Consider the following 24,259-nt stretch of genomic DNA (forward strand, 5'->3'; position numbering starts at 1 on the left):
GCCGAGGCGGGGCTGCCATGGCGGCGGAGGGGTTGCCGGTGGTGGGCTCGGCCGAACCCAACCCTTTCTCCTTCCACGAGTTCGTCCGCAGCAAGGCTCGGAGCGGCGAGGAGGTGGGCGGTGCTCGCCAGGTAGGGCCTGAGCGGAGGCGCGGCTGGGCACCGCCGCGCTAAGGCGCCCGTCCCGCGCCCACCTCGGCCCCTCTGCTCTGCTCTGCTCTCCCCTCCGCAGGCGGCCCGGCCGGGCCCAAGCCTCGGCCCCCTTTTATTCGTGGATCTGTTGCCGCCCGGAGAGGCGGAAGAGGAGGAGGAAGAATGGAGCGGGAGCTACCAGCCCTTGGCCGTGGAGCAAGCCCATCTCGCCGCCACGGGTCCCTCCTCGCCCTCCGGCGGCTCCTTCTTCTGCGAGGGCGCGGGGCTGGCAGGCAGCGAGGACCCGAGCGTGGCTTCCCTCGGAACCTCCCCAGGGCCGGGTTTTCACTCGCTTCGGCAGCCCAGCTACGAAGAGGTAAGCACCTCTGCTGTACCCACGGCACCTTTCTCAGGGCAGACACAAACGCCGCCTGTGGGCTCCTACTTCTGCCAAGCTAGCTCTGAGCTTGTGTATCGGGTTGTTACAGAAACTTGGTGTCAGCCTCCTGTGTTATTAAACCGTGCTGTCAGCAAGAGCTGTGCGATACGTGGCAGCTTGTTGTTAGGACAGCTTGAGAAAGAGAAATAGGTCTGAAAAGCTGCTCTACAGCATGAGTCAGATTCAGTACCTTGTCTGCCTTACTGCTTTTGACATGAGCCAGGTGACTTCCTCATGCTCTTGCTCCTTGAGGTCATATTAATTAAGAATTAATAGCATTTGATTAGTCACATCTGCAGTGGTTGCTTGGCACCACATTTCTGTGCCCCACAGGGTTAGTGAAGTTAAATGGTTTTGAGAGGGGAAAACTAGGTGTGAAAGTAAGCTTGAATGCGGTAGAAAGTGTAAGACTTCCCAGCACAAGGCTTAAGGCTGAATACTTCTTCTGGTACTGGTCTTGGAGTGCTAGTAGTGTTGTGAAACCACACCCTCATTTCTAATGAGAATTTTTGGTTTTTTAGCTAAAAGAAGAGAATGCCAGTTTGAGAAGCAAGATCAATAAGCTTCAGACTTTCTCTGAAACTCAAGCAGACAAGTGCGTAAGCCACAGTATGGGGGAAAGTAACCACGTAAGCAAGGAGTTGTCTTAGAAGAGGTGCTCACTGGAAACAGTCAACATCTTTAAAGAAGACAAATGTAGTTGAAATTATGCTATTTGTTAAAAAGCTCTAACAAACCTGGTTTTCTTATTGAAAAAGGCTTGGAAAGTAAGTAGCAAGCTGATATCTGATGAGTGTGTTTGTGTGGCTTACACTTCATGCAGATTAGATGGTTAGTGAAAATGAGGGTCGGGCTTGATGCATTTCACAAAGCTTCAGATTAACAAAATAATGGATATTAATCTCTCTCCTTTGAAGCAAGAAAAGCGTTTTTATTTTTGCTGGTGAGCAACTTGGTATTGGGAGACTTGAATTTTCTGAGGTTAAACAACCTGGTGACCGATCCAGGTGGCAATTTCTTAAGTTCCCATCTGAATCCTCTGCTCCTTGCAGTGAGGCAGCTTGTACTTCCTGGTAATGGGGTAACCATCTGTTTCAGAATTACCTTTATCTAGACTGATTGTGAACAGCGGTGTTTTCTGTATGGTCTTTCTGCATTCAGCTGTATAGTTCCCATTAATGCTAATAGCTGTTGAACAAAGAAATCCCCTGAGCCGCAGCCTAGAAGTGTACTTCTGTGGGAAGACTTCATTTTTCTTATAACACTAAAGAATGAGTTTCTTGATCCTTCTCTAGCATTTTCTTACTAAGGTATTTAATCTTTCAAGTGCTTACTGAACATTATCTCATGGTTTTTTTTAAGGATGAGAAAGCTCGAAAAAAAGCTTGAGGAAAACAAAATTAAGGAAGAAAAAGAAGCACAGGATTTGGAAGCAATGGTGCAGCACGTGGAACAAAATCTGCAGCTGATGACTGTAAGTATTGGTGTTTGCCATAGCAGCAGAAGCTTGTCCGCAGCTGGAACAATGTAATTCTGCTCCTTTTCCTTCCTCCCCCAGGAGAGTGAGGGAAGCTGAAGTGATTGCTTCACCCATGTGTGCACTAAACTGCTCAGACACGAGTTCAAACTTTTCCTGTATAACAAGGTTGTGTCACAGTCTAGAGTAAGGGACATCTTTGCCTTAGTACCATTTCTGGATTCATCAACAGCTTGAGTTGCTTTTTTGCAGCCTCCTGAAAACACCTCCTATAGGAACTAAGAGCTGTTTTTCCTGCTTAGATATTTATACCAAGTACCTTTTGCTCTTGTCCAAAAAAAAAAAAAATCAGTGTCCTGAAGTGATGGATAGCACTTGAAGATATCAGAAACGAAAAATGGGGAGAGGAGGAGACAGCTGATCAGACATGACTTCGGACCACTATCCCCATCTCGTAAAGCATTTGGAACACGAGGCGGTGTAACACAAACCGAACCACTTCAAATTATGTGCTGGAATCATGCATTCCTACATAGCTCAAACTGCCTGCTGTGTCCTAAGCACTGCTATGGTATAAATAATCTTTATTCTATTTCAGAAACGGGCTGTTAAAGCAGAAAACAGTGCTACAAAACTGAAACAGGAAAATGCGTTACTTCAGGTATGAAGCGGTATTCTTAAGTCCTTGCTGAAGGTACTGGGGCTGAAAGCATACATCTTGAAATTGAGCCTATGAAAAGGATATAAAAAAACTTCTAATATGCCTCACTTTTCCTAGTGAATGCTGTAGAAGATGTTCTAGACTAGAACATTTCAGCTCTGTGCAGACTGTTAACTTCATCTCTGTGACATGTGGTACTTCACTTACAATTTTGTTGAATTTTCATGTTACTTTGAAATTCATGGGCCCTATGAATGCCATAATGCAGCAGGTCAAATGGCTGTTTGGCTGTAGGAAGGTGCCTGGCAGAGACGGGAGAGAAGCTCAAGAGATACTACAGGTAGCTCAGCAGAGCCTGCGCAGTGTTAAATGATAACATTGGTGTCAGGAAGCAGCTTCTGTCCCCACCTTTGGGGTTGGAATACATCGCTTTAACACTGGACTAGTTTTATGCAGCAAGCAGACTTGAGGGCTGCTGCCTGGCAGGCTATCGTGAAAATGCCTACATTTTCAGTTTTAATAAAGGTTTCCGAATTGTAGTTTTCAGTCAGAGATGCTCTCCAGAGCTGGGAAGACATTCTGTGTAGGCAGTCTGATTATGGGATCTATTCATTCGTTGTTTTACGTAGTAAATTGCTGTATGAATGTATTCATTAGTTGCTTTAGTTGTAAAGCATCTACTGGAGTTTTACAGTTATTTTCATATTGAGTTTTTGTTTGTTTGCTCCCCAGGTTCAGCTGAAGAATTACAAGATGGAGAACGAGGCCTTGAGGTTGGGCCAGTCAGCGAGTCTGGCCGCAGTGAAACGAAATGCAGATATTGCCTTACAGAACCTCCTCACAGTTATAACAAACTCCCAGTCATCAATAAAGTGAGTTGTTTTAAGACGACTCTCCTAACACTATCCCAGATGCCTGTCTAAATACTGAGGTCACAGCTGAATGTCCTCAGTGTTGTGGTTTTTAAAGGATTAAAACTCAGGTTCTTGTATTGTGTAAGCCAGACCCGCTAATCCATGCGATGTACTTACCTGCAATGTATTTTCCTCCAAGTTTAGGTAATAAAAATAACTACAATGTAAATTGTAGTTATTTTATACTTTTTATGTACTACTTACACTTACATTGTAAGTATTTTTTACTTAATGTAAAACTATTAGACCCTCTAAGTCTCTTATACTTCACTTCTCTAAGACTCTTGTACTTCAGGAAGTGAAGTCCAGATCAGCTGCTGCTTGAAAAACCCAACTGTGTGGGTAAGCGCCACAGAGCAGCACCCGGCTGTTTGTCCTCTCCCTTCTCCCTGGTCTAATGCTGTCTCTCTCCCACACTCCAGGCAGCTGGTCTCCGGAGCAGAATCATTGCAGCTCGTTGCTGATCTCCTTAAATCAATAGACAGAATTTCTGAAATGTCAGAAGACGGACAGTAAAACTACAAAACGGACTCAAATGGAGAACTTGGCTTTCGTGCAGAAATCATTACTTAAAAATTAATTTCTGATACTCGACCTCGTTACCATGTGCAAAGCTGCAGGCGCTGATGCAGAACCGGCTCCTCCGTGTCTACCCACCGTGCAGCCACGGCCGCCGAGTCGCTAAAACCCGAAGGGACAAGAGTACGTCCTCTTCCTGCGGGGCGGGGACCACGGCCGCCCCTGCGCCACGCCCCGCCAGCGCCGCGGGATTTGGCTGGGACCTCCCTTGCATTCCTCTCCTCGGCTGGGTGTTCCTTGCCGCCGCGGGAAAGGAGTTGCGGGGGCTTCGTGCAGCGCCGCGAGTCCCCGGGGCTCGACCCGCGGAGGCGGTTTGTAATCCCCGCTCCGGCCGCCGTGTAACGCGTTTTGCGGGGCTATTAAAGGCCGCGGAGGCGGTGGCACAGCCGGTGTGCGGTTGCTGCGACAGCGGGGGCGGGGAGAGGGGACCCGGGAGCGCCCTCGCGCCGGCCACGTGCGCCGGTCCCGCCCCGCTGAGGCTTCGGCGGCGTGCTCGATTGGCCGGGCAGCGTCACTTGCGGAGGGGTTCAGCTGACCGAGGCGCTCAGCAGCGATTGGGCCGAGGGAGAGGGAGGCGGCCCCCCGGCAAGGCGGTGCGGCCCAGGCCCGGGAGCCTGCGGCGCCGCCATGTCCCGCTGGCCGGGCCCGGCCGGGGCCCGCCGTGTCCCCAGCGCTGAGGCCGCGCTGTCCCCTGCGGCCCTCGACTTGAACGCGGAGCGGGAGAAGATCAGGCGGGAGATCGAGGAGCTGGAGCGGAGCCTGGAGCCCGGCGGGTCCGGCATCGAGGTGGCTGACTCGAGCCTCAGCTCCGGCACGGGTACGGCGGGGCGCGGGGCTCGCCCCTCTCCAACACCACCCCCCCACCACTCCCCCACCCGGTGCTTTTGCTCCTATGTTGAGTTACTGCCGTGGCTCGAGACGCGTGTCTGGCGTGACGGGACAGAGGCTTGTTTTTGTGTTAACCCCACCATTTCTGCTGGGCGCTGTGCACAGACGGTGCTGGGAACGAATTCTGGAGAACTGCTCGAGGCTTTCCTTTAGCAAGCCTCCTTGCAGGAAAAGCCTCTTGCACCGCTGTTTTGCGTGTTTTTATGATGAAAACCGTGGCAGGCTAGCGAGGAAAGTTGACGGAGCCGTCACACCTCTCGATGGAGGTTTCTAGTCAGGGCAGGTGGTAATGAGCTGACTCATGAAACGCAACAGCCCACCAAATACTGTCCATAGTTCAGTCCCAGCCATTTCCACGCCATCTGAATGGACAATGCAAACTCTACTGTGTGAGCCCCTCCATTTCACAGCCTGCCTGTGCCTCCTAAAATTATTTTTTCAAAGCAGAGAGGGGATGGTAATAGTTCGGGTAGCTATGTTTCTGGTGGCTATCACAGTCGCTTCATCCACCTATGTTTTGATCATGCAAGGCCAAATAATGTATGTAAAAACTCTGCAGCCACACTGAATGCAAAACCAAATATTGCTGAAGAGTGTGGAGGAGCTGTTAGGGGCTTACAAAGTTTATGGATTTTATTGGGTTGGAATGTTCACTTGGCTGCATACTCTGGAGCCTTTATTCTACTGTGATGTGTAGGACCAAGATTCAGCCTGATTATCACAGAATCACTAAGGTTGGAAAGGACCTTCAAGATCAAGTCCAACCGTTACTATAGTCCAATTGTTACTATAGTTATCAGAACTTGCTCTTTTTTCCTACTCTGGAACCAAAAAGTACATACGTGGAGTATAAATAAATACGATTTTTACTTGATAATATTGGCAGTATCCAAAAAGTCTGATGATCATGTCTGAGATGCTGTGTGGTGCCTTGTTCTGTATGCTTTAATCGAAAAGTCTTTGTTTTTGAAGCTTTCCATTTTTTAGTCTGCTGCAGTCAGTATTTTTGTATTTTTGTTGTCTAACAGATGATGGTGAAGATGATGATTCAGATTCTCATGCTGAAATGGTAACTATTTTCTCTTTAAGCATATCTTTCCATTTGCCTATCGAAGGGAGCAGGGGGAAGGGGAATTTCACTCTGTTCTGGGGAAATCTCGGCAGCTGGCTTGACTCCACAGCTTGGGAAGGATTAATAATAGACCTGGAGGTTTAGTTATTCCTGCCCAGGACTTTGTTACTCACGTGTAATAGAGAGACTTTTTCATGTGAAAACAAATGACAGGGATCGGAGGCCGCACTGCTCTAGTGCTTGCTGATCTCTGTCACAGGAAACACACCAGCTTCTGGGGAGGTTGCAGAGCAATTGCCCATGAGAAAGAAATCAGCTTGTGATCAAGAAATCTTTTACTTTTTTACTTTTTACCTGAAGAATACTGGGTTTGTATATGAGGGGGAAATTACTGCTAAGACTTTTTACAAATCTATTTACCTTTGGTGTTGATTTAAAGATAATATTTTCTCAGACTTCATATAAAAACACTTAGCAGAGAAATATCTTAACACCTGTACAGCACAGGAAAGTAGAAGGTAGTTTGTGAAGGAAAATCTGCAGTGCGGATTGGACTGGTGCAGAGCACTTTCATGAAACAGTCAGCCCTGCTTTGTGTCCCAAGCATGTGGTGATAAATCATGTAAGGGAAAAATTGCTTTAGTAGAAGCACAGATTAGGTGGAACTTGGAAGGGGTGGTTCAGAAGTACTGATTTAGCAGGTAGGAGAGCTCCAGTGTAAAGTACTGCTGTTTTGCAGTTTACTTACAATTTTGCAGTTGATGGCACAAGACCAGGTGTTGGCAAGGTTTGGAGTCAGACTTTGGTTCAAATGGAAGCAGGCTGAATTAATGAACAGGGCAAAGGGGAGCTAGGCAAGGCTGTGAACTCAGCCTCTGGAAGCGTTCAGAGCAACTGCCAGGAAGACACAAACAGTTCTGTGTATCCAATTCTTTTGAAAATCGGTTTTGTAAGATAATAGAAGTATTGAGTTACAAAAATAATTATGTTACATTAAGTGCTGCTTTTAAAGCAAGCATTTTTCTCCCTTTCCCTTCACCCTCCTTAAATGCCTTATTTGCTTCAAGGAAATGGAAAGAGAAGATGACAGTAGCGATGATGATATTGAAAGTAGTCTGCCACAGGATCCAGAAACATGTCTGGAGATGAACCATGTGTACCAGGAAGTTATCCAGGAAAAGATTGAGGAAGTTGAGCTTCTTATTGCACAAAACAAAGAGCAGCAGGTGAGAGAAACAGGAGTAAAATGTTCATTCCTGTGCTTTTCTGGGTTGCCATTTGCCATCTTCCCCTGCCCATCAAGCCCAAGAAAACTTTCCAGGACATTCCTAATCCATCACAGGTACTAGTGGAATCAGCTGCAGCAGTCATATTCCCTTATTCATATGCTGGCGCAGTGCTCAGCTTGCTTGGCCAGGAACCAAGTTAGTTTTCTTCGTGACTGTTCAAACCAATGTCACTTGACTGGCCTTTCAGTGGCTTAATTCAAATGATGTTTCCATGCTTGCTTATCACCAAAAATGCTACCACTAGGGTATTTTATATATTATGTTATATTTTAGCTTGTTGTAGCAAGTTAGCTTTTTTTTTAATCATCTGCAGTGTAGTGTACAAACTTAGGAAGTTCCAAATCCTGTCTTTAACAGATACACTGATTTACAGTCTGGTGCTGCAAATTTGAACCATGCCTGGGATGTTTGTGATGGCTCAGTCACTGCTGTCTGAAATTAGGAACTTGAAGGAGACACTGATAGTGTTTAATTCTTGTATTGCAGAAGGAAATAATGTGCGAGCTTGGTGGTCCAAAAATAGCAAAGGCAGGAGATGGTAGAAATCTACCAGCAAATATATTTTTGGGTCATTTTATGAAGCCATACTTTAAGGATAAAACAACGGGAATTGTAAGTAAATATAACTAGGTTACATACTGATTTGTCTTTCAATGATAGATTTAAATTGCAACTGTGTTAAAACTGTGTTACATTTCAGCTGTGTAACTGAATGTCACTCCTCGATTTGAAACCTTTTTTCCTCACTTGTTGCTTACCCTCTTTTGGAAATGTTTATTCAACCCATGTCTGGCTGTGATATCTGAAAGTGAGTTCTGAGGAGTGGCATTCCAGCTGTGGGGCACATGAACATTCTTGTTTTCAACACTAACTTTGATTGTTAGACTTCATTTCCACAATCTAATGCCATGCTGTTGTTTAAAATGGCTGTTGAAATCTGGCTGTCTTTGAGTTTTCTGAGGCAAACATCAGTACTTTTTTCATGTGTTTTTAAAGGGTTGCTAGCAAAAGGAGATCTTGACTTTCTGTTGTAGCTAAGTTGTCAGCAGTCATCATGCATATACTAATATTCAAGCAATGACTGGTAATTTTTCTGTTAAATCCTACCCAAATTGGTAGTGCATCTTAAGTAGGTACAAACACGTGTAATATGTGTCCCCATGTTCAAAATGCTTCTTCAGCCAAGTGTCAGATAATGTGAGCAGGCCTGGCTCCAAGATGAGAATGTACTGTGTAACCATAGAAAAACTTACTTGCTTCAAGTATTTGTTTTTTTCTGTCTTCTGATGTATCTGTGAGCTAGTGCTAAAAAGGTAACTTAGCAGTTTGAATGTGACAGTTTGCACAAGTTTGAGTTACCAGTCTTTTTTGTAGCAGTTCATGCTAGAGTTCTAAGAAGAAAGGGCAATTTTTCTGTGTATCTTTCAATGTATCTATGCCTTCTAATCTTCATTAGGGCCCTCCTTCGAATGAAGATGCCAAGGAAAAGGCAGCTCAGGGTATAAAATCCTTTGAACAGCTGCTTTCAACAAAATGTAAGTAACTCTGTGCTCTTCAGTGTTCCTTAAGAGCTATAACAAATAGATATATTGTTAGTTCCCCCATTTGCAGTTAAAAGTCAACACTTCTGATATTTCATACTTGACTCCACAAAAAAAAGTCAAGAGTAAATGGGATGCTCTGTAAAGTGTTTCAGTGAGTGATTAATGACTCCGTTCTTCCATTTACATTTGTTTTGATGCATCACCTCCTGTGAGCACTCCAAAACCAAATGAGATCGTGCAAGCGTAGTGTTCAGATGACAGAAGTTCAAGGGACACTTACAGTTCTAGATGGTTAAAGACACCTGGGTGATGATCTTTATTGAGGTCTCTTTGGAACTAAAACTGAGCAAGAGGCTGCGACTTGCCCAAGTCAGACATTACTTTAGTCATTAGGTGGGGGATACTTTAACAGGGGTATTGAAAGCGGTGGATCTCTCTTTTTCTTGGCAGTGGTTTCGCACTAATGTCTGTGTGCTTGATTACATTGTTTGGTTTAGGGAAAAGCAGAGAGAAGACATTATTGCAGAAATCAGTAGTAAGTGACCGCTTGCAGCGCCTGCTTCAGCCAAAGTTACTGAAGTAAGTACTGCACGAAAATCTTCTTTCTCCTGTTGAGAACATTATATATGAAGGAAGGCGAGGATGTATGTGGAGATTCCACCTTCTTTCAGCAAGTTCTTGCATTAACTGATCTTACCGAATCGCAAACACAAAGCACAGCAGAGAGACTTTGACTGGGATGGGGCCTGGGAGAGCCACTCTATGAATTATAGCAGTGGTACTCGAACTCCCCTGTCCCATGGGCACAGTGTGGAGGATGACACTGTTGTAGGTAGCAGCATCTTTTCTTCTTTGTTGACATGTATATTCTCTATGTGTCCACATGGTACCAAAGGGTCTTGGACTGCAATGTTCTGACCATAAGCAAAAGGTTACAGCATTTGGATTGTACATATATACAGTCCAACAGTACAGCTTGATTATTGTTTTGCAGGTATTTGGAGGTGGAGAGGGTTTTTTTTGTGGCATTTTATAGACATCTATTTCTTCCCATTGACACAGTGGTATAACTTAAAATAGTCTACAGGGCTTGAAGCTGAAACTGTGATATGTAGCGAGTCATAATGGTGTGTCTAGTGAGAGATTTCTGTGCCTGGAGCTGGTACAGTCTGTCTTTGTTGCTGTTGCAGCAACCATTGGTTCTCTTTGCATCTCAAAATTATTAATCTGAGACCTGTTCTGGGTCAATGATTTGCATTGAAGGGGCAAAAATAGGACAATGAGTATGCCATGAGGGAAAACGTAGAAGAACAACAGTTTTGTGTAATGTGGAAATATACTTGAAAGAAAGAATGATACTGATGGGGAAATCATCTTTGCCGTATGTCTTCTGATGCCATTGACCTCATTCCCATCTAGTCATACTAAGTAATGATAAAAATGTCTTTGAACAGGATGAGTTATTGGAATCAGAAATTGGAAAAAGTCAAGACTGAAATGGAGAAACAGATCTTGGAAAAGCAAATCAAAGAAGTGGAGCAAGAAATAGAGGCAATTAAGTGAGAAGTCTTCATTTTATATTTTTAGTGAAAATTAAAGTCTGTTTTTGGAGTTTACCTCTTAAAATTACTTCCTTTCTCCAGTACTTCTACATACGACATTTGGAGAAAGCTTTATTTGTGTTGGCTTGCAAAAAATTAAGTGCTGTTCAAACTCTGTAGAGCTGTCATCTCCACAGTTCTTTACTAAGAATTGTGGTTTGGGTTTTGATACGCAAATGTAGTACCTATACCCAATATAGAGGTGCTGTTTTAAATAGTTCCTGATTTAGCATCAAGGAAGCAGAGAGCTCAGTTCTGAGCTTTTGCTCATTAACATACCCAGAGCAATGTATTTTGATATTGCATTAATCATTTCTCCTGCTAAACCAGCATCATGTTGTGGGGGGCTGTTTTTTCAAGAAGAAACATTGTTTTGGGCAAAGTTGTTATGTTAAAGAGCCTGATGCTTTGAGATAGTAAGTGTTCAGTTATTGTGGAAACCAGTAACAGGTGGGAGGAATAAGAGCAAGAAGACAAAGTGACTGTTTAATTAACCATTTAATGTGTTCGTTCTTTCTCTTTTTGTACAACCTTCTTTAGCCAACTCCCAGAAAGCGAATTGTTAGGAAACAGATTCGATGAGCATGACTGGGAGAAAATTTCAAACATCCATGTAAGTTGGGAGATCAGCTGTTGTATTACTTCTGATGTCTGTGTTCCTTCTCTTGAGAATTAGCTGCCCTGGTCTAATCTGCATCCACTGTTCCCATCATGCGTTTCTCAGTTGACTGACTTCAGCTTGTTAAATTTGATGATTTAATTCTGGAAAACTTAGCAATAAGACATCTCTGGAATGCAAAATGTATTCCTTGTATTGGTGTTCCTGTCCCAGCTACAAGTCAAAACAGATTTTTTTTTTGCTGTTTGTTTTAGTTTGAGGGACAACGTAGTTCAGAAGAACTGAGGAAGTTCTGGCAAAATTGTGAGCATCCAAGCATCAACAAAAAGGAATGGACTGAGGAGGAAATAGAGAGGCTAAAGACAGTAGCTGCTAAACACGGTTATCTGGACTGGCAGACTATAGCCCAGGAATTGGGGGTAAGGTCTTCTGAGCTCAGAAACAAGAGGTGACAAGTCAGTTAATTCTGATTTAACTGTGCCTCCTGTCAATTTTTAGAAAACAATATTAATGTTAATTCATTGTTAATTAATGTTTTTCTGAGAAGAAAACAAGAACAGTACTAAAAAAGTTTGGTACTTTAGCCTTTCGCTCTTACTTTTTGTCCTCATAAATAACCAGTTATCTGTGTATCTCTTTTCATTGTGTTAAGACAAACAGGACACCTTTCCAGTGCTTGCAGAAGTATCAAATCTATAACAAAGATTTGAAAAGGAAAGAATGGACCAAAGGTGAAGATCAGATGCTTTTAGAACTTGTTCAAGAGATGAGAGTAGGAAGTCATATCCCATACAAGAAGAGTAAGTGACCTACAAGTGGAAATGCCTTCCATTCAGCTGTAAATTTTTACCTGGAAGTTTCATTATATTGGCAATAACTTAGTATCTCTTGGAACCTTTATCCATCATGGAGATTTGTTTGAAACTGGCTGAGAGTTATTAACAAGTATTGATGCTTATGTGAGCTTTGTTTTTTGTAGCAAAATCATCAGAGTTCTTCCCTAGAAAGCCAATATTCATTCATGGTTAGGTGTTTTAGCAGTTTTCAGTGCTGTGCCCAGAAGCCTTTTCTAGGGGGACAGTACTACTGCTTCTGTTCCTTCGAAGTGTGGGAGGCAATGTGACTAATGAGGAGTAGAGTTAGAGAATAGTAACCAAGTATCTGGGGTGCTAAATTCAAGCCTATGAGTATTAACACCTGGTGTCTTGAACATGTCAGATATATATATTGGAGCTGAAACCTTTCCTAGTAGTTCTCTGTTGTTGCAGGGCAGGATGGATTGTTGGGTCATCGTGCGTGTTGTATGGATTATGCCATTATAAATAGTAACATTTTGTGTATGCCATGCTCTTTCAATTCTTGTTCTGTACTATTGTTTAAGTATTTAAGCTGAGATTTAAATGTTTCCTATGGCCATCCACTGTTTGAAAATATTGCAGTTACAATGTAAGTAAATGAAGTAAAACTGTTTGCAACAGACTTTAAAATGCACCTTTGCATTTGTAGTTGCTTATTACATGGAAGGAAGAGATTCTGCTCAGCTGATTTACCGATGGACAAAGAGCGTGGACCCCAGTTTGAAGAAAGGACCCTGGACACCGGAGGAGGATGCTGTAAGCTCCATTCTCTGATTCCTAGAATTGCAGGTTGCAAAAAGTGGGAAGGTTAGGCTGTTGAGATGTTGCATGGCTTTATACATCTGAGCTTTAACAGTGTCACAAAGGAATGTAAAATGGACCAAGGCAGGCAGTTTACAAATCAAGAGGGCTTAGAAGCTCAAAAACACTTCTGTTCAGAGAATTACAACACAGTGGAAACAGCTACAACTGCTTCTGTCTCAGGCCTATTAGGATTATTACTGATGAGAATTTCGACTGTTTGTCTGATTAACATAGATGCTGTTGGCTGCAGTTAAGAAGTATGGAGAGCGTGACTGGTATAAAATTCGGACAGAAGTGCCAGGGAGGAGCGATGCTCAGTGCAGAGATCGGTAAGTATGCTTAATGTAGCAACTGTGCTTTCAAGTTTATTACACGGATCCAAGATGCAACTTATTTTACAAATATGTTTGATTTGCTTATACCAATGTCACCTTAAGGACTGTTTTGTAAAAAGTTATTATGGTCTAAATATAGTCTCTAACATTGTCTCCACATAACCCTGCATTTGTAGTTACAGAAGTCAAACAGTTGAACTTGAGTTTTACAGAGAGAAAACAGTGCATTGTTGCCTGTGGTGTGCTACTTTCTGTGTAGTTTACTGTGGGTCAGCAGAAGTTGGGAAGCATGCTGTTCAAAATAAAGCAAAGGGGTCCTTAAACTTGAACGAGTGAACGTAGGGAGGGAAGGTTGTCATCCATGTATTGTCTGTATATCTGTGAAAATTATCTAGTCAATGACTTCCCGTAACTGAACACCAATAATGAGAGGTACTGAGCAATTTTCAGCCTTGGACCCAACTTCAGGAGTCTCAGAGTACAGTATGTCCTAATTTCAGTGACCTGTTTTACAGCTGCTTGTTGTAACTCTTAATCATGTGGCCTGGTATTTTTGAGAGCAAAGAGATTGTAGCTGTGGGAGTAGGGATGAGACCCCTTAGAAAAAGGAAAGATCTGATAAGGAGTAGTGGTTTTGTTCAGCCTCAGAGTGTGCAGTGATGTTTGGAACTGTACAAGCAGGATTGAATGTTCTTACTTTAATGCTTTCATTTTGAAGGTACTTAAAAGCATTGCACTGTGATGTAAAGAAAGGCAAGTGGAATTTAGAGGAAGAGGAGCAGCTAATTGAACTAGTTCAAAAGCATGGCCTTGGTAAGTGTTTCTGTGGCTTAATCTTTAAAAGCTTAGAGAAGTAAATATTATTAAGGAATTTATCATTTACATTTTCTTGTCTTTTATTTTAAGGCCTGCAGCTGATACTAGCAAGCTCTGCTTTGTACTGATGATTGCAACCTTCCTTATATTGTGTAGTCTGTTCATGGAAATTCAGTTATTGAGGGGTTGTGTAGTAAAAAGAGTTCTATAGCTGCGTTAGCAAGGTGTCAGAGCTATGGCAGTTTAGAGGGGTGAGTTCCCCTCTAAAGAGCCTGTGAAAGAGTTGTCTTATTTTCTCTAAGACAGCTTTCCGTAACAAATAGAAGCTTTTCAGCATTCAGTTTAACGTTTCTTCTAAGCACTCTCTTACTGCTGCAAGGGAGTGTGTAGTTCTGCTAAGGTTTTCGTTACCGATTCATTTGTTGTAGTTTCTAACTTTAGCCAAGTGTATAGTAGTGCAAAGTCTGATCAAAGAACACAAAGAGTATTAAGGTCTTGGGGTTCATTCATATAGTAACTCTGTGTCTTGTACAAGGAAATATATAATGTGTATAATGTTCTGCACTGAAAAGACCTGTTGCTCAGTTTGTTGTTTTAATAGGTATGCTCTACTCTGCATCCTTTTTAGGTCACTGGAGTAAAATAGCTTCTGAATTGCCACATCGGACTGGATCCCAATGTTTAAGCAAGTGGAAACTCATGATTGGGTCTAAGGTATTGTACAAAATTCTGCTATGTCACAGTCCCATCTCGTTAATTAAGATTCTCTAAACTGAAAGCAAAATCCTGTGAAATCAATACAAAAATTGACATTGATTTTGCAGAATCAAGATTTTGTCATGGATATTCACGATCTAATTCTTTGATATGTTAAAGCAGTCACTGTTCTGAAGGTCTGGTGTTAATTTGCTATGTATTTGTATATTATCCAGAACTTTTTCATTGCCTTGAAGTGCCTGTAAGGATGTGATATACCTAGGTTTTCATGTATGTACCACAGGAGTTGCCAGTTTTGGTACCAGGTGCTCCAGAAATTCTGACTGCTTAAGACCATGTTAAAGATAGTCTTGTTTTCAGTGGCAAAGCACCTGCCCTAGGGACGGGTTCATGGAAACACGAATGTGTTGAGATGGGGCAACTATATTTGGTTTGTACTTCCATGTGCACCAGTTCTTAACACAAACTTTTCTTTATCTGTAGCTTTTTCTTTACATACAAGAATCTAAACCAATAAAAATCTGTGTCTAAAGGCAACTGTCAGTTGTACTGGATTTAGTTAATGTTAGCAGAAGTAAAGTAGAACTGTGCATTTGGAAACACTGTACTGATAGGGTACTGTCCCATGAAACTTTTTAACTTACTGATTTGAGAGATTTGCAAGTCAAGGGTGAAAACTGGCTAAAACTTGTCGGTGCTTTTTTTGACTGAGAAGAAAAGATCTAGGCCAGCAAAACGCCGACATGTGCAAGAGAGTTCCAGCTCTTCAGAGAGTAGCAGTGAAGACATAGAACTGGACTTAGCAGACAGTTCAGACGAGGAGATGACAAGCGAGGAGGAGTGTGCATTCCCCAGCATTGATTTGTGGATTCCAACACGCACAAATACACAGGAGTCAAACAAAGGAAGATACCAAACTCCATCTCTTTTCTCGCCTGTGAGTGCTGATGCAAAGACCGGTAGCAATGAAGTTCCAAGTGCAATGTGTGATGGAGACAAGGACAGAGTTGCCAATAAATCAGAGTTGAACACCCTCCTGAGGGGCATTGCACGTCCACATTCAACGGACGTCGTTGTGAAGAATCCAGTAGAAGTAATGAACAAGGTGAATCCTGGGATTCTCAGTCTGTTCTTGATGGGGTTGGAGTTTAGATCAGAAATAACTGGGAAGTGCAGTTGCTGCAGTAGAGAGAGATGTGATGAGTAGATGGTAAAAATCTTTTCTGCGCCTCTGTTGGCTGCTTTCTCACTATACCATTGGGGGGTGCTGTTGGAAACTGAACTGTGGGATTAAACAGGAGTGTCTAGCACCACCTCCCCATTCATTGCCTAGAAAATAATAAATCTTTCCTACACGTAGTGTCATAGAAACAAAACTTTTTTTTTAGATCTTCATAAAGCAGAATTGTCCAGTGAATTGTGCTGTCTCTACCCTGATGACTAGGGCACATAGGCTTAGAGTTTGGAATAATTAAGTTACTTATACATCTGTATCTGATTCTGAGTTGGATTTTCACCCCGATCAGACACTGAATCCTACCACATTTTTGTAGAAAAATACTCTTTAGCAAAATATTAAATGTCAAAATTGCTGTTTAAGTTCATGTAAGCAAAAACATTCTGACTTTTGTGCTAAGAATTGCACGTGTGCCCTAGAGTGCAGGGCCAGTTGCACCAATGGCAAGTTTGTTGGTTACAGAAGTGGTGTGTTCTGGGGGTTATGGTATGCAAGGGTTGCAAGTGCTTTAATTTTGATGCAGATACAGCGTTATTTTACTAGTAGAAGTTTAGGGAAGAGTCAGTGGCTTTTCCAAACCTGTTCCTGTTCCTTCCCTTGTACTGTTAAGCCAAAAAAATGTGAAGGGAATCATCCAATAAATTTTGGCCCTCAGCATGGGTTTTTGTAGATACTTGACACAAAGGCTTATACAGAGTAGAGGTTTGGTATTGCCATAATGCACAAGGACTAAAAGGTAAGGTAACAGCAGGGATGCTGAAAACTTTTGTACTTTCAGTGTATAGTCAGCGCAAGTAATTTTCTGTGAGATACTTTCCCTTTTATCTTTTCTTTTATGCTTTCATATGAAGGCTTCCAGATGTGGAAAGCAAGTGCTACAGGTTACCCTGGAGAATGTGAGAAGAGTATTAAGAAATAACACGTGCTTTCAGAGGAAACTTGTAAGTGCCTCTTCCGTCTTGTCTGCTCTTGTGACGCCAGGCTGCATTTGGTGGGAATTTTTTTTTTTTGATAGAATCACATATCTTCTTGCTGTGTAGTCCCAAGAGGAAAAGCTCATAATTTTTTTTTTAACTGCCCCGTGAATAGTTTGTCCTGGGACTAATTATGGTAGAACCTTCCTAATTGGAGCTCTAATTATGTATTTGTTCATGCACAGCAATCAAAGATACTAAAACCTTCTGCCACCATTTTGACAAAAATACCTGGAGTTCGTACTGCTGTTGGCCAGAAGCTTCAGGGGCTGCAGAACATCACAGAGAAAACTTATCGCCAAGAGAGAGAGCGTTTGAGAAGAATGACCCTTGACAGAAAGCTTCTAATGGCAGTGACACCTTGGGTGGGCAATGTACTACTCCCTTGCACCTTGCAAACTGGGAAGATGGCTTTTCATCAGACAAAAGGTAGTGATGACCCATCAAGGATAGTACTCTCTTACTTTTGTCCCCACTTGCTGACATCTTGTAAGTGAATGCCCACCTGATTTTGATGTTGGACTTTTTTCCAGCTGATTCTATTCAAGAGAAGATTAAGTCGGTCAGGCTTGTGAGCACTCCCCTGTTCACGCTTTTCATTCAGGTGGGTTTTACTGTCTTAGTAGCATTATCTTCTTTCAAACAGTGGTAATCTTTATTTCTGTATTTGATGCTTAAATAAATGGTTTCTCTTTGTTCCTTAAACTAATCATCTAATTGCTGGATTAATCTGACCTCATGGCTTGCATATGAAGTTTATTAAATAAATCCTGCATCCAAAATCTAATACTGTCAGGATTTATTCTGTAAGTGTAAAAATATCCCCAGAACCTTGCATGTGAAGCCTCTCCCATCCATCTTGTATTGTCACTGGCTCTATCAGAATATTTTTTGTTCTCAGTCAAATTTTAAAGACATTCTCATCTTGCAGCTCTTTCAGATTGATACCAATGGCTGCATGAAGATTATTCGTGAGAGAAGGCTAAAGCAGTCAGAGCTTCTTAGGGCTAATGCAAGAAGGCCTCAGCAGGTATTGCACGTGGTCTGTTTCTAAGCTTTTCCCACTTTAGTCTTGACTAAAGTAGAGATTCTTCATTGTGTATGGCCAGTGATGCTGTGTGTTTGTGTGTGTTACTAGTTTGTTTTGGTTCAGAATCATAACAAAATACTGGCTCTGTGGCCACTTGGATGGGATACTGGCAGATGTGTGTTTGATTGACATCTGTGCTGTTTTAATGATCTTGAGATATCTCAGAAGTATAATTTAATATAATTTTTTTGGCAGGCTTCCCAAAATATGGAGACTTCTTCAGGTACCTACCAGAATATTTATTTTTATGATGTGCAAGAACTTTCACTTAATTCATCATTGTTACATTAATGACCAATTTAACTGAAGGAGAACTTTTGGAACAAAACTACATTGTTTTGCTCATTTTTGCTAGCTCTTGGATCTTTCAGTTATTGGCTAAATATGTTACCCTTTGGTAAGGACTTGAAAAAATACTGAAGGGTTGGGGGACCAGTGGCACTGGGCCACCAGTTCTGTAGACTATTGCTGTTACACTCTTCTCCAGCAAGGTGCTGGCTGTAGGCTGTAGAACCTACATGGGTCCTACATAGGCTGCAGGACCTACACAGGAACATGCTGGTACCGACCAAAACCCCAGTTCGTTGTCATCCTGACTGGTGTGAAGTGCTGACCAGTACGATTCCTCATGTGCAGTGTTAAGGTGCGTTCCCAGCCCATCTGTGATTTCTGCGGAAAATTGCACCATTGAACAAGTGGTAAGCTTGCAACATCAGAGCTATCTGAAAGATGTCAGAATGGGGCTTGATTAAATCATGACTATAGTGTTGTAGGAACTCTCACAAACAGGAATTGTGTTGCTTCCTGTGCAGCGTACTTGATGCTTAATAGCTAAGGAATGGGTTTTCAAAAGACTGTTCAATCTTTCTCATTTTTTTAATTTTATTTCCTCTCTTCTATAGGCAATTCATCACAAGCTTGTACTCAGAGGAACTCCCAACGGGGTGTACCAAGGAATGCTGTCAGGAGACCTGTTGCCTTAAAAGCAAGGGAGACTTCTGCTGCTGTCTTTGAGAACAGCAGTCCTGCCACACAGGCAGCTTTTCCAGCCCAAGTGCAAAGGCAGAAGCCCAAAACTGTCTCAGAATTACTGAGAGAGAAGCGGCTAAGAGAATCCCGGGCTAAGAAAGCTATGCAGAGGACAGTATTTGTTGCCCCACAGATGCTGGTTTCGGGGCCTCTGATAATCCAGCACCCACCACAGCACGTCATTCCTTCTGCACAAGCAGGGAGTAAACCTGCAGCAGTTGGTTGTACAGATAGCCAAGTACACTGTGCACCAGCTCCATTGCCAGCATTTACTTCTGTTGCAGGTTCAAATTCTACAGCTATTGTGCTCGAAAATCATTCCTCATCAGTGCCAGAAAGTGGGGAGAGCCCTGGTTCTTCACAAGGGACAGAACTACAATCCAATAAGGAACTAAAAGAGCAAGCTTTGGAAAGCAGCCCTGAAGGAGGGCTTTTTCCAGGCATGAATCCAGCTGCAGCAGAGAAGGCCACAAATCAGGGAGGGTGCAGTGGTCAGGTCCTAGGTGGTAGCTCAGCTTCAGTAGTGTTGCAAAACCAAGCTTTTGTGCCACATCAAATTACAGTGGTGCCTGTTGGCATTGAGTCTGGCACGAACAAATTGTCTCTTTCCACACCAGTTACCTGTGAGCTGAATAGTAATGGGCCGCAACAGAGGCCAGTCAGTCTTTTGCCTGCTCTTGTAACTCCACAAACTGGTTCACATGTGATTCCCAACAGCCTATTGCCTTTCACGTGGGTTGTAACGCCACAGGCTTTGCTCCCTGCTGCTGTACAAACTGTGGTGGGTGTTCCCCAAGGACTGCCAGCTGCTGCTGTGAGAAGTCAATGTCTGACAACTGTGACTTCCGATGGCAATGTCTCTAGCTTAGGGGTGCCTCCTGTACCAGCTGGAGCAAATATGCCTCACCCCAGCAGTGCAGAGGCAAAAGCACCAACTGCCCAGTTAGCAGAAGGAGTACCTTTGGGAAAGACAGCTAACCATTCCACAATTCTCTTACCAGTAACCTCGGCGAGTCCTGGATTCACCACATCCAGTGTTTCTTCTGCAACGCCAGCATGTTCAGATGGCTTCTCCAAGGCATCTGACTCCCCTGCAGCTCAGACCACTCATCTAGCTGATGCACCAACCCTGCATGCTGTGCTGCTGCCCCAAACACAGCTACCTGCAAGCGCTCAAGGGCCTGATTCCCGGTGTGTGTCAAGTCTCACTAGCTTGGGAAAGAGCCATGACTCCATTACAACGAATGGGTCCTCTTCCAATCCAGGCATCATCACAACAGGGATTGTGCTCCAGCCGGGAGATCCAGTTCCCCATAACAATGTCCCAAGGAACTCTGATTGCTTTGCCACACAAGCATTGAAAAATAGACCTATTGCTTCCAAACCTCCGACTACGCAGCCTGCTGTCAGTCCACCCCAGCCAACCACTTCCAGTGCGGAAAAGAATCTACTTGACTTTAGCCTGATTTCCCTTGAAGATGAGGGGCTAGTGAAGGAGTGGCTGAGTGGGAAACAAGGTGTCCAGGTACCATCACTGCAAACCAGGTTGCCTTATTTGCCACCTTTTCTGTGCAACTTGAAAACCCTCTCAAAGCTACTTCTGCAGAAAGCAGCTCTAGAAGAGCAAGCGGCATGTCTTCTGCCTTCTGATGCCAATCAGGATGAGGGCACTGGGGTGGATTTGCACGCTATCAGAGAACTGGTGCAGCAGAAACTCGGCAATAACCCTGCTTACCTCCTACTGAAAGCCAGATTCCTAGCAGCCTTTACACTCCCAGCCGTACTAGCAACTCTGCCTCCTCCAAAAGTGACAACAACTCTGTCAGCCAGCAGGAAGCAATATGAAGAGAGTGATGAAGAGGAGTGGCAGAGTGAGAAGGAAGCGTCTGAGGAAGATAGTTGTGAGAATGAATTAACAGGTGTACGGTTGGATGGGACAGTTGGTGATGAGCCTGGAGACAAAGATGCTGATTTACTAAATCGGGTAAAACAGAGGTGTCAGGGACTAAAAGCAGAAAGTTACTGCCAGCTAAATATTGCTCCCACTGGAATCCAGGTTGAAAGCCTCACTATTCTTAAGTGTAGCAGAAATTTGGTCCTTTTGAATAAGCATAGTTTTGCAGCTGATAAACGGAAAAGCGCTCTAGCTCAGCTCAGAGCCCTTAGCCCTCACAAGGGTAAAAGCTTGTGTTTTATGTAGCATGTTAAACTTGACGTGATAGTTTCCAGAAGTGGGTGTCAAAGCTCCCTTCCTCTTACAGCTTATAATCTACTGCACTGACTCTGGTATTTTTAAAATCGAGGGACTGAGGTTTTTCATTGGCTGTGTCCTTTAAACCCCAATAAAATCAGGAGGATTGTGTGTGTTTGCTCCTATTGCCATTTGAGGTCTTTGTCCTGAATTGTTTTATGTGACTAGAGATTATTAGAGTATATGGATTGATGTAAGCCATAATGTCAACCTAAATTCAGTCTCTGATTTTTAAGATAAATCCATTACTGCCCAGCACTGTTTCTTACAGAACATGCCAGGAAGTTGTATAGCTCAAACTTGCATTTCAATTCATTGTCGCTCCAAAATAAACAAACAAAACACAAATGAAGATGAATAAACAAGGTAAATGTCTGTTTCTACAGAAATATGGCAAAGCTGCCTAAAAATCAGAGCTTTCCCATCGTAAAAGCTAGCAGTTTCTATTCTGACTCTGACTTTTGGGTCTGGACCAACTTCAGTGTAGTTTGAACTGTGAGCAGTTGGTCCAAAAGTCACCAGCAATTCTTCATTGCCTGCTAACCTTGCTGACAGCCTCTGTCCTGTGTCATCTTCCACCAGGTTGCCCCCTACTCATTTTATTAACACTATAGCCAATTTTTTTTTTTTTCCTGGTGCTTTTTGGTGAAAAGTTTGTGGTAGGGGTATGTTTCATGAGAAATTAAAAGTTTGTGTTGACCTGTGTTGTCTGAGGCACTGTCCGGCTCCAGCAGTGAAAGCTAAAGCATCACTTGTGGCAGGTGTGCATCTCTCTAACAAATGGTTGTGCCCAGACAGAAACTACAGCAGGAATGCTCTAGTTTGGTAGCAGTAGTGTATTCTGCAGGAAGAAATGCCACTGTTGCATGAAAGTTTTGCTGTGAAAACTTCGTGTTTGCAGTGTTTTATGCTTGCTGTGACATTGGTAATAGAATGTTATTGTCCCATGCTTAATTTTGAAAGTAAATAGAAGATCGTTCTGGAAATCTTGCTGAGCTCCCTAAAATAAAAAGGTGGCTGAAGGTGTTCTTTTGCAATTATGCCAGCTGTCATGGTGTTGATAGTCTCTTCTGCTGATGTTGCAGGGCATGGGAGCTGAAGAGATTGCTGCACAATCTGTCTTGGACTCCTGCACCGATGTGGCTGATCCCAGTGCTCCTCAAATCAGGAGAAGTGCCCGCTTCAGGAAAAGGAGGAGGATGTGAGAGGGAAATGTGTTAGTAGCCACTCAGTGAATCTTAACATTCCTTGCCTGAGAAGAGAACTTGAAACACATTTTGTCTGTGGTACAGCTTAGACAATGAATCATGACCCTAGGAAAGGACTGAAATTATCTCGACTTTTGTTCCCTTAGGACACCGAGGTCTACAATCACTCATTAATCATAGACTAAGGCTAATACTTGGACTTTCACGGGGAGGGAAAGCTGATGTCTGCATGATAAAATTACGTACAAAAGTCATGAAGTTCAAACATTTGGCAGTCTTTTGATCCATGCTACTGCCTGCTGGTATTATACCTAGTTGGTAGCACTCTGCAGGCTTGGCTGCTAAAATGAGACTAGTAGCGAGTCATAACTGGTGGGACAGGAAAGCCTGGGCAGCTGCTGCTGAAGAGAGGGTTTGTGTGTGTGAATGCTAAACACTTTGGCTTCTGCTGCAAAGTAAATCCTTGCTGCAGGTTCCAGCAAGCTGGTGGTAAGATGTCCTTGCTTGGGGTTGTCAGGCAATCCTCTAGATCCTGGGCAGGTAGCAGCAGCTCTTTGTGTAATTTGTTCTCTCTAGCCTGGCTCATGAGTCTTGAAGTGAAGAATGATATTAAAAGCTGGTGGGAAGCTGTGGCTTAAGACCAGTGGGTACTTCACTGGAGTTTGTCTTTAACGTTTCATCTTTGAATGATTTTGTGGGGTTTTTTCCCCCCATATGGCTTCATTTCTCTACATGTATAACAGGATAGCTTCTGTAGGCTACAAGTGTGTGATGTCTTAGTATCTGTTGAAGCTTTTGGTGAAACAGACCAAATGAACATGAACGGTGTTTGATTTGCATAGTTGCCAGATGAGACAGTTTGGGTTTTTTCTTTAAAATTTGTTTTAGAAATTCCAAAGGGCAGCTTCCCTATAAAAATGCCGTGACTAATAGGAGTTGTTTGTCCTTTGTTACAGGAGTCACTTGAATGAGATCTTCCTTCTTACATGGCAGTAGGAGATACTCTTTGCACTATTCACTTTTAACACTTCCAACAAACTAACTAGATGGACCTGGGGAAGAGAGGAAAATGGCTGGACTGGTTTTCCCATCGCCTAACAAAATCTGCACCTTTAGACGAGTTGCAAACAATTAAAACAAAATGGCTGGAGGGAAGTCTTTCAGGCATAGACCAATTCTGTTCTCTTTCAAACTAATACCTGCCATAGATGATGGGGGGAAGATTGCTGGAGATCTGGGGAAACCAGCAATGATGGTTATTTATTTCCTTTTTGTGTTATCCCCTATTTATGTGAAAGTTTATCCATGTTCAGAAGATGTTGTTCATTGGGTGTTTTTTTTAGTGCTGTGACAGTGGTTTTGCTTGATAGCTAACTGACTGAATACTGCTGAATAAGCAACAAATTAATTTTGTATCAAAATGAGTGGAGTATTTGTTGAAATACAGATGCTTTATTTTTCTCACTTAAAAATTACTGATGTATTCTGTGTGAGTTTTTTTCTGGTAAATAGTGCTTTTAATAATGTGTGTATGAGTGTGATTGCTAATGAGAAAAATGAAGTTTGCAAGCTGCGTGAAAAGCAGGGAGAATGTGGAAAATGAATATGCATGTGGCTGAAACTGCAGGATTAAATTAGGCTTGAATTCTTTCTTGTTTCTTCCACAGCCTGCCCCACACAGACATTAGCAAATCACTTAACAAAGACTTGTTTCTTCATTCATAAAC

At 42.9% G+C, this 24,259-nt stretch overlaps 2 protein-coding genes across 2 annotated transcripts; both read left to right on the forward strand.

Moving 5' to 3' along the window:
* Window positions 1-17: 17 nt before the first annotated feature.
* Window positions 18-4,242, forward strand: ENTR1 (endosome associated trafficking regulator 1; the record flags this gene model as incomplete). Its single annotated transcript, XM_082008822.1, has 7 exons — window positions 18-131; window positions 232-507; window positions 1,092-1,165; window positions 1,933-2,044; window positions 2,646-2,708; window positions 3,441-3,580; window positions 4,045-4,242. 7 exons carry the CDS (start codon window positions 18-20, stop codon window positions 4,136-4,138), a joined length of 873 nt encoding a protein of 290 aa, XP_081864948.1. The 3' UTR covers window positions 4,139-4,242.
* Window positions 4,243-4,828: 586 nt separating this feature from the next.
* SNAPC4 (small nuclear RNA activating complex polypeptide 4) lies at window positions 4,829-22,647 on the forward strand (the record flags this gene model as incomplete). The annotated part of the gene is made up of 22 exons (XM_082009147.1): window positions 4,829-5,018; window positions 6,118-6,158; window positions 7,229-7,387; window positions 7,937-8,062; window positions 8,907-8,985; window positions 9,492-9,573; window positions 10,449-10,553; window positions 11,136-11,208; window positions 11,469-11,633; window positions 11,867-12,014; window positions 12,721-12,827; window positions 13,110-13,204; window positions 13,929-14,023; window positions 14,655-14,740; window positions 15,459-15,848; window positions 16,832-16,921; window positions 17,140-17,383; window positions 17,488-17,558; window positions 17,886-17,984; window positions 18,240-18,267; window positions 18,947-21,057; window positions 22,410-22,647. The coding sequence occupies 22 exons, from the start codon at window positions 4,829-4,831 to the stop codon at window positions 22,527-22,529; spliced, it is 4,704 nt and encodes a 1,567-aa protein (XP_081865273.1). The 3' UTR covers window positions 22,530-22,647.
* Between the last annotated feature and the right edge of the window lie 1,612 nt (window positions 22,648-24,259).

The sequence above is a fragment of the Phaethon aethereus genome, assembly GCF_964289735.1.
Source record: "Phaethon aethereus genome assembly, chromosome: 20".
Classification (NCBI taxonomy): Eukaryota; Metazoa; Chordata; class Aves; order Phaethontiformes; family Phaethontidae; genus Phaethon; species Phaethon aethereus.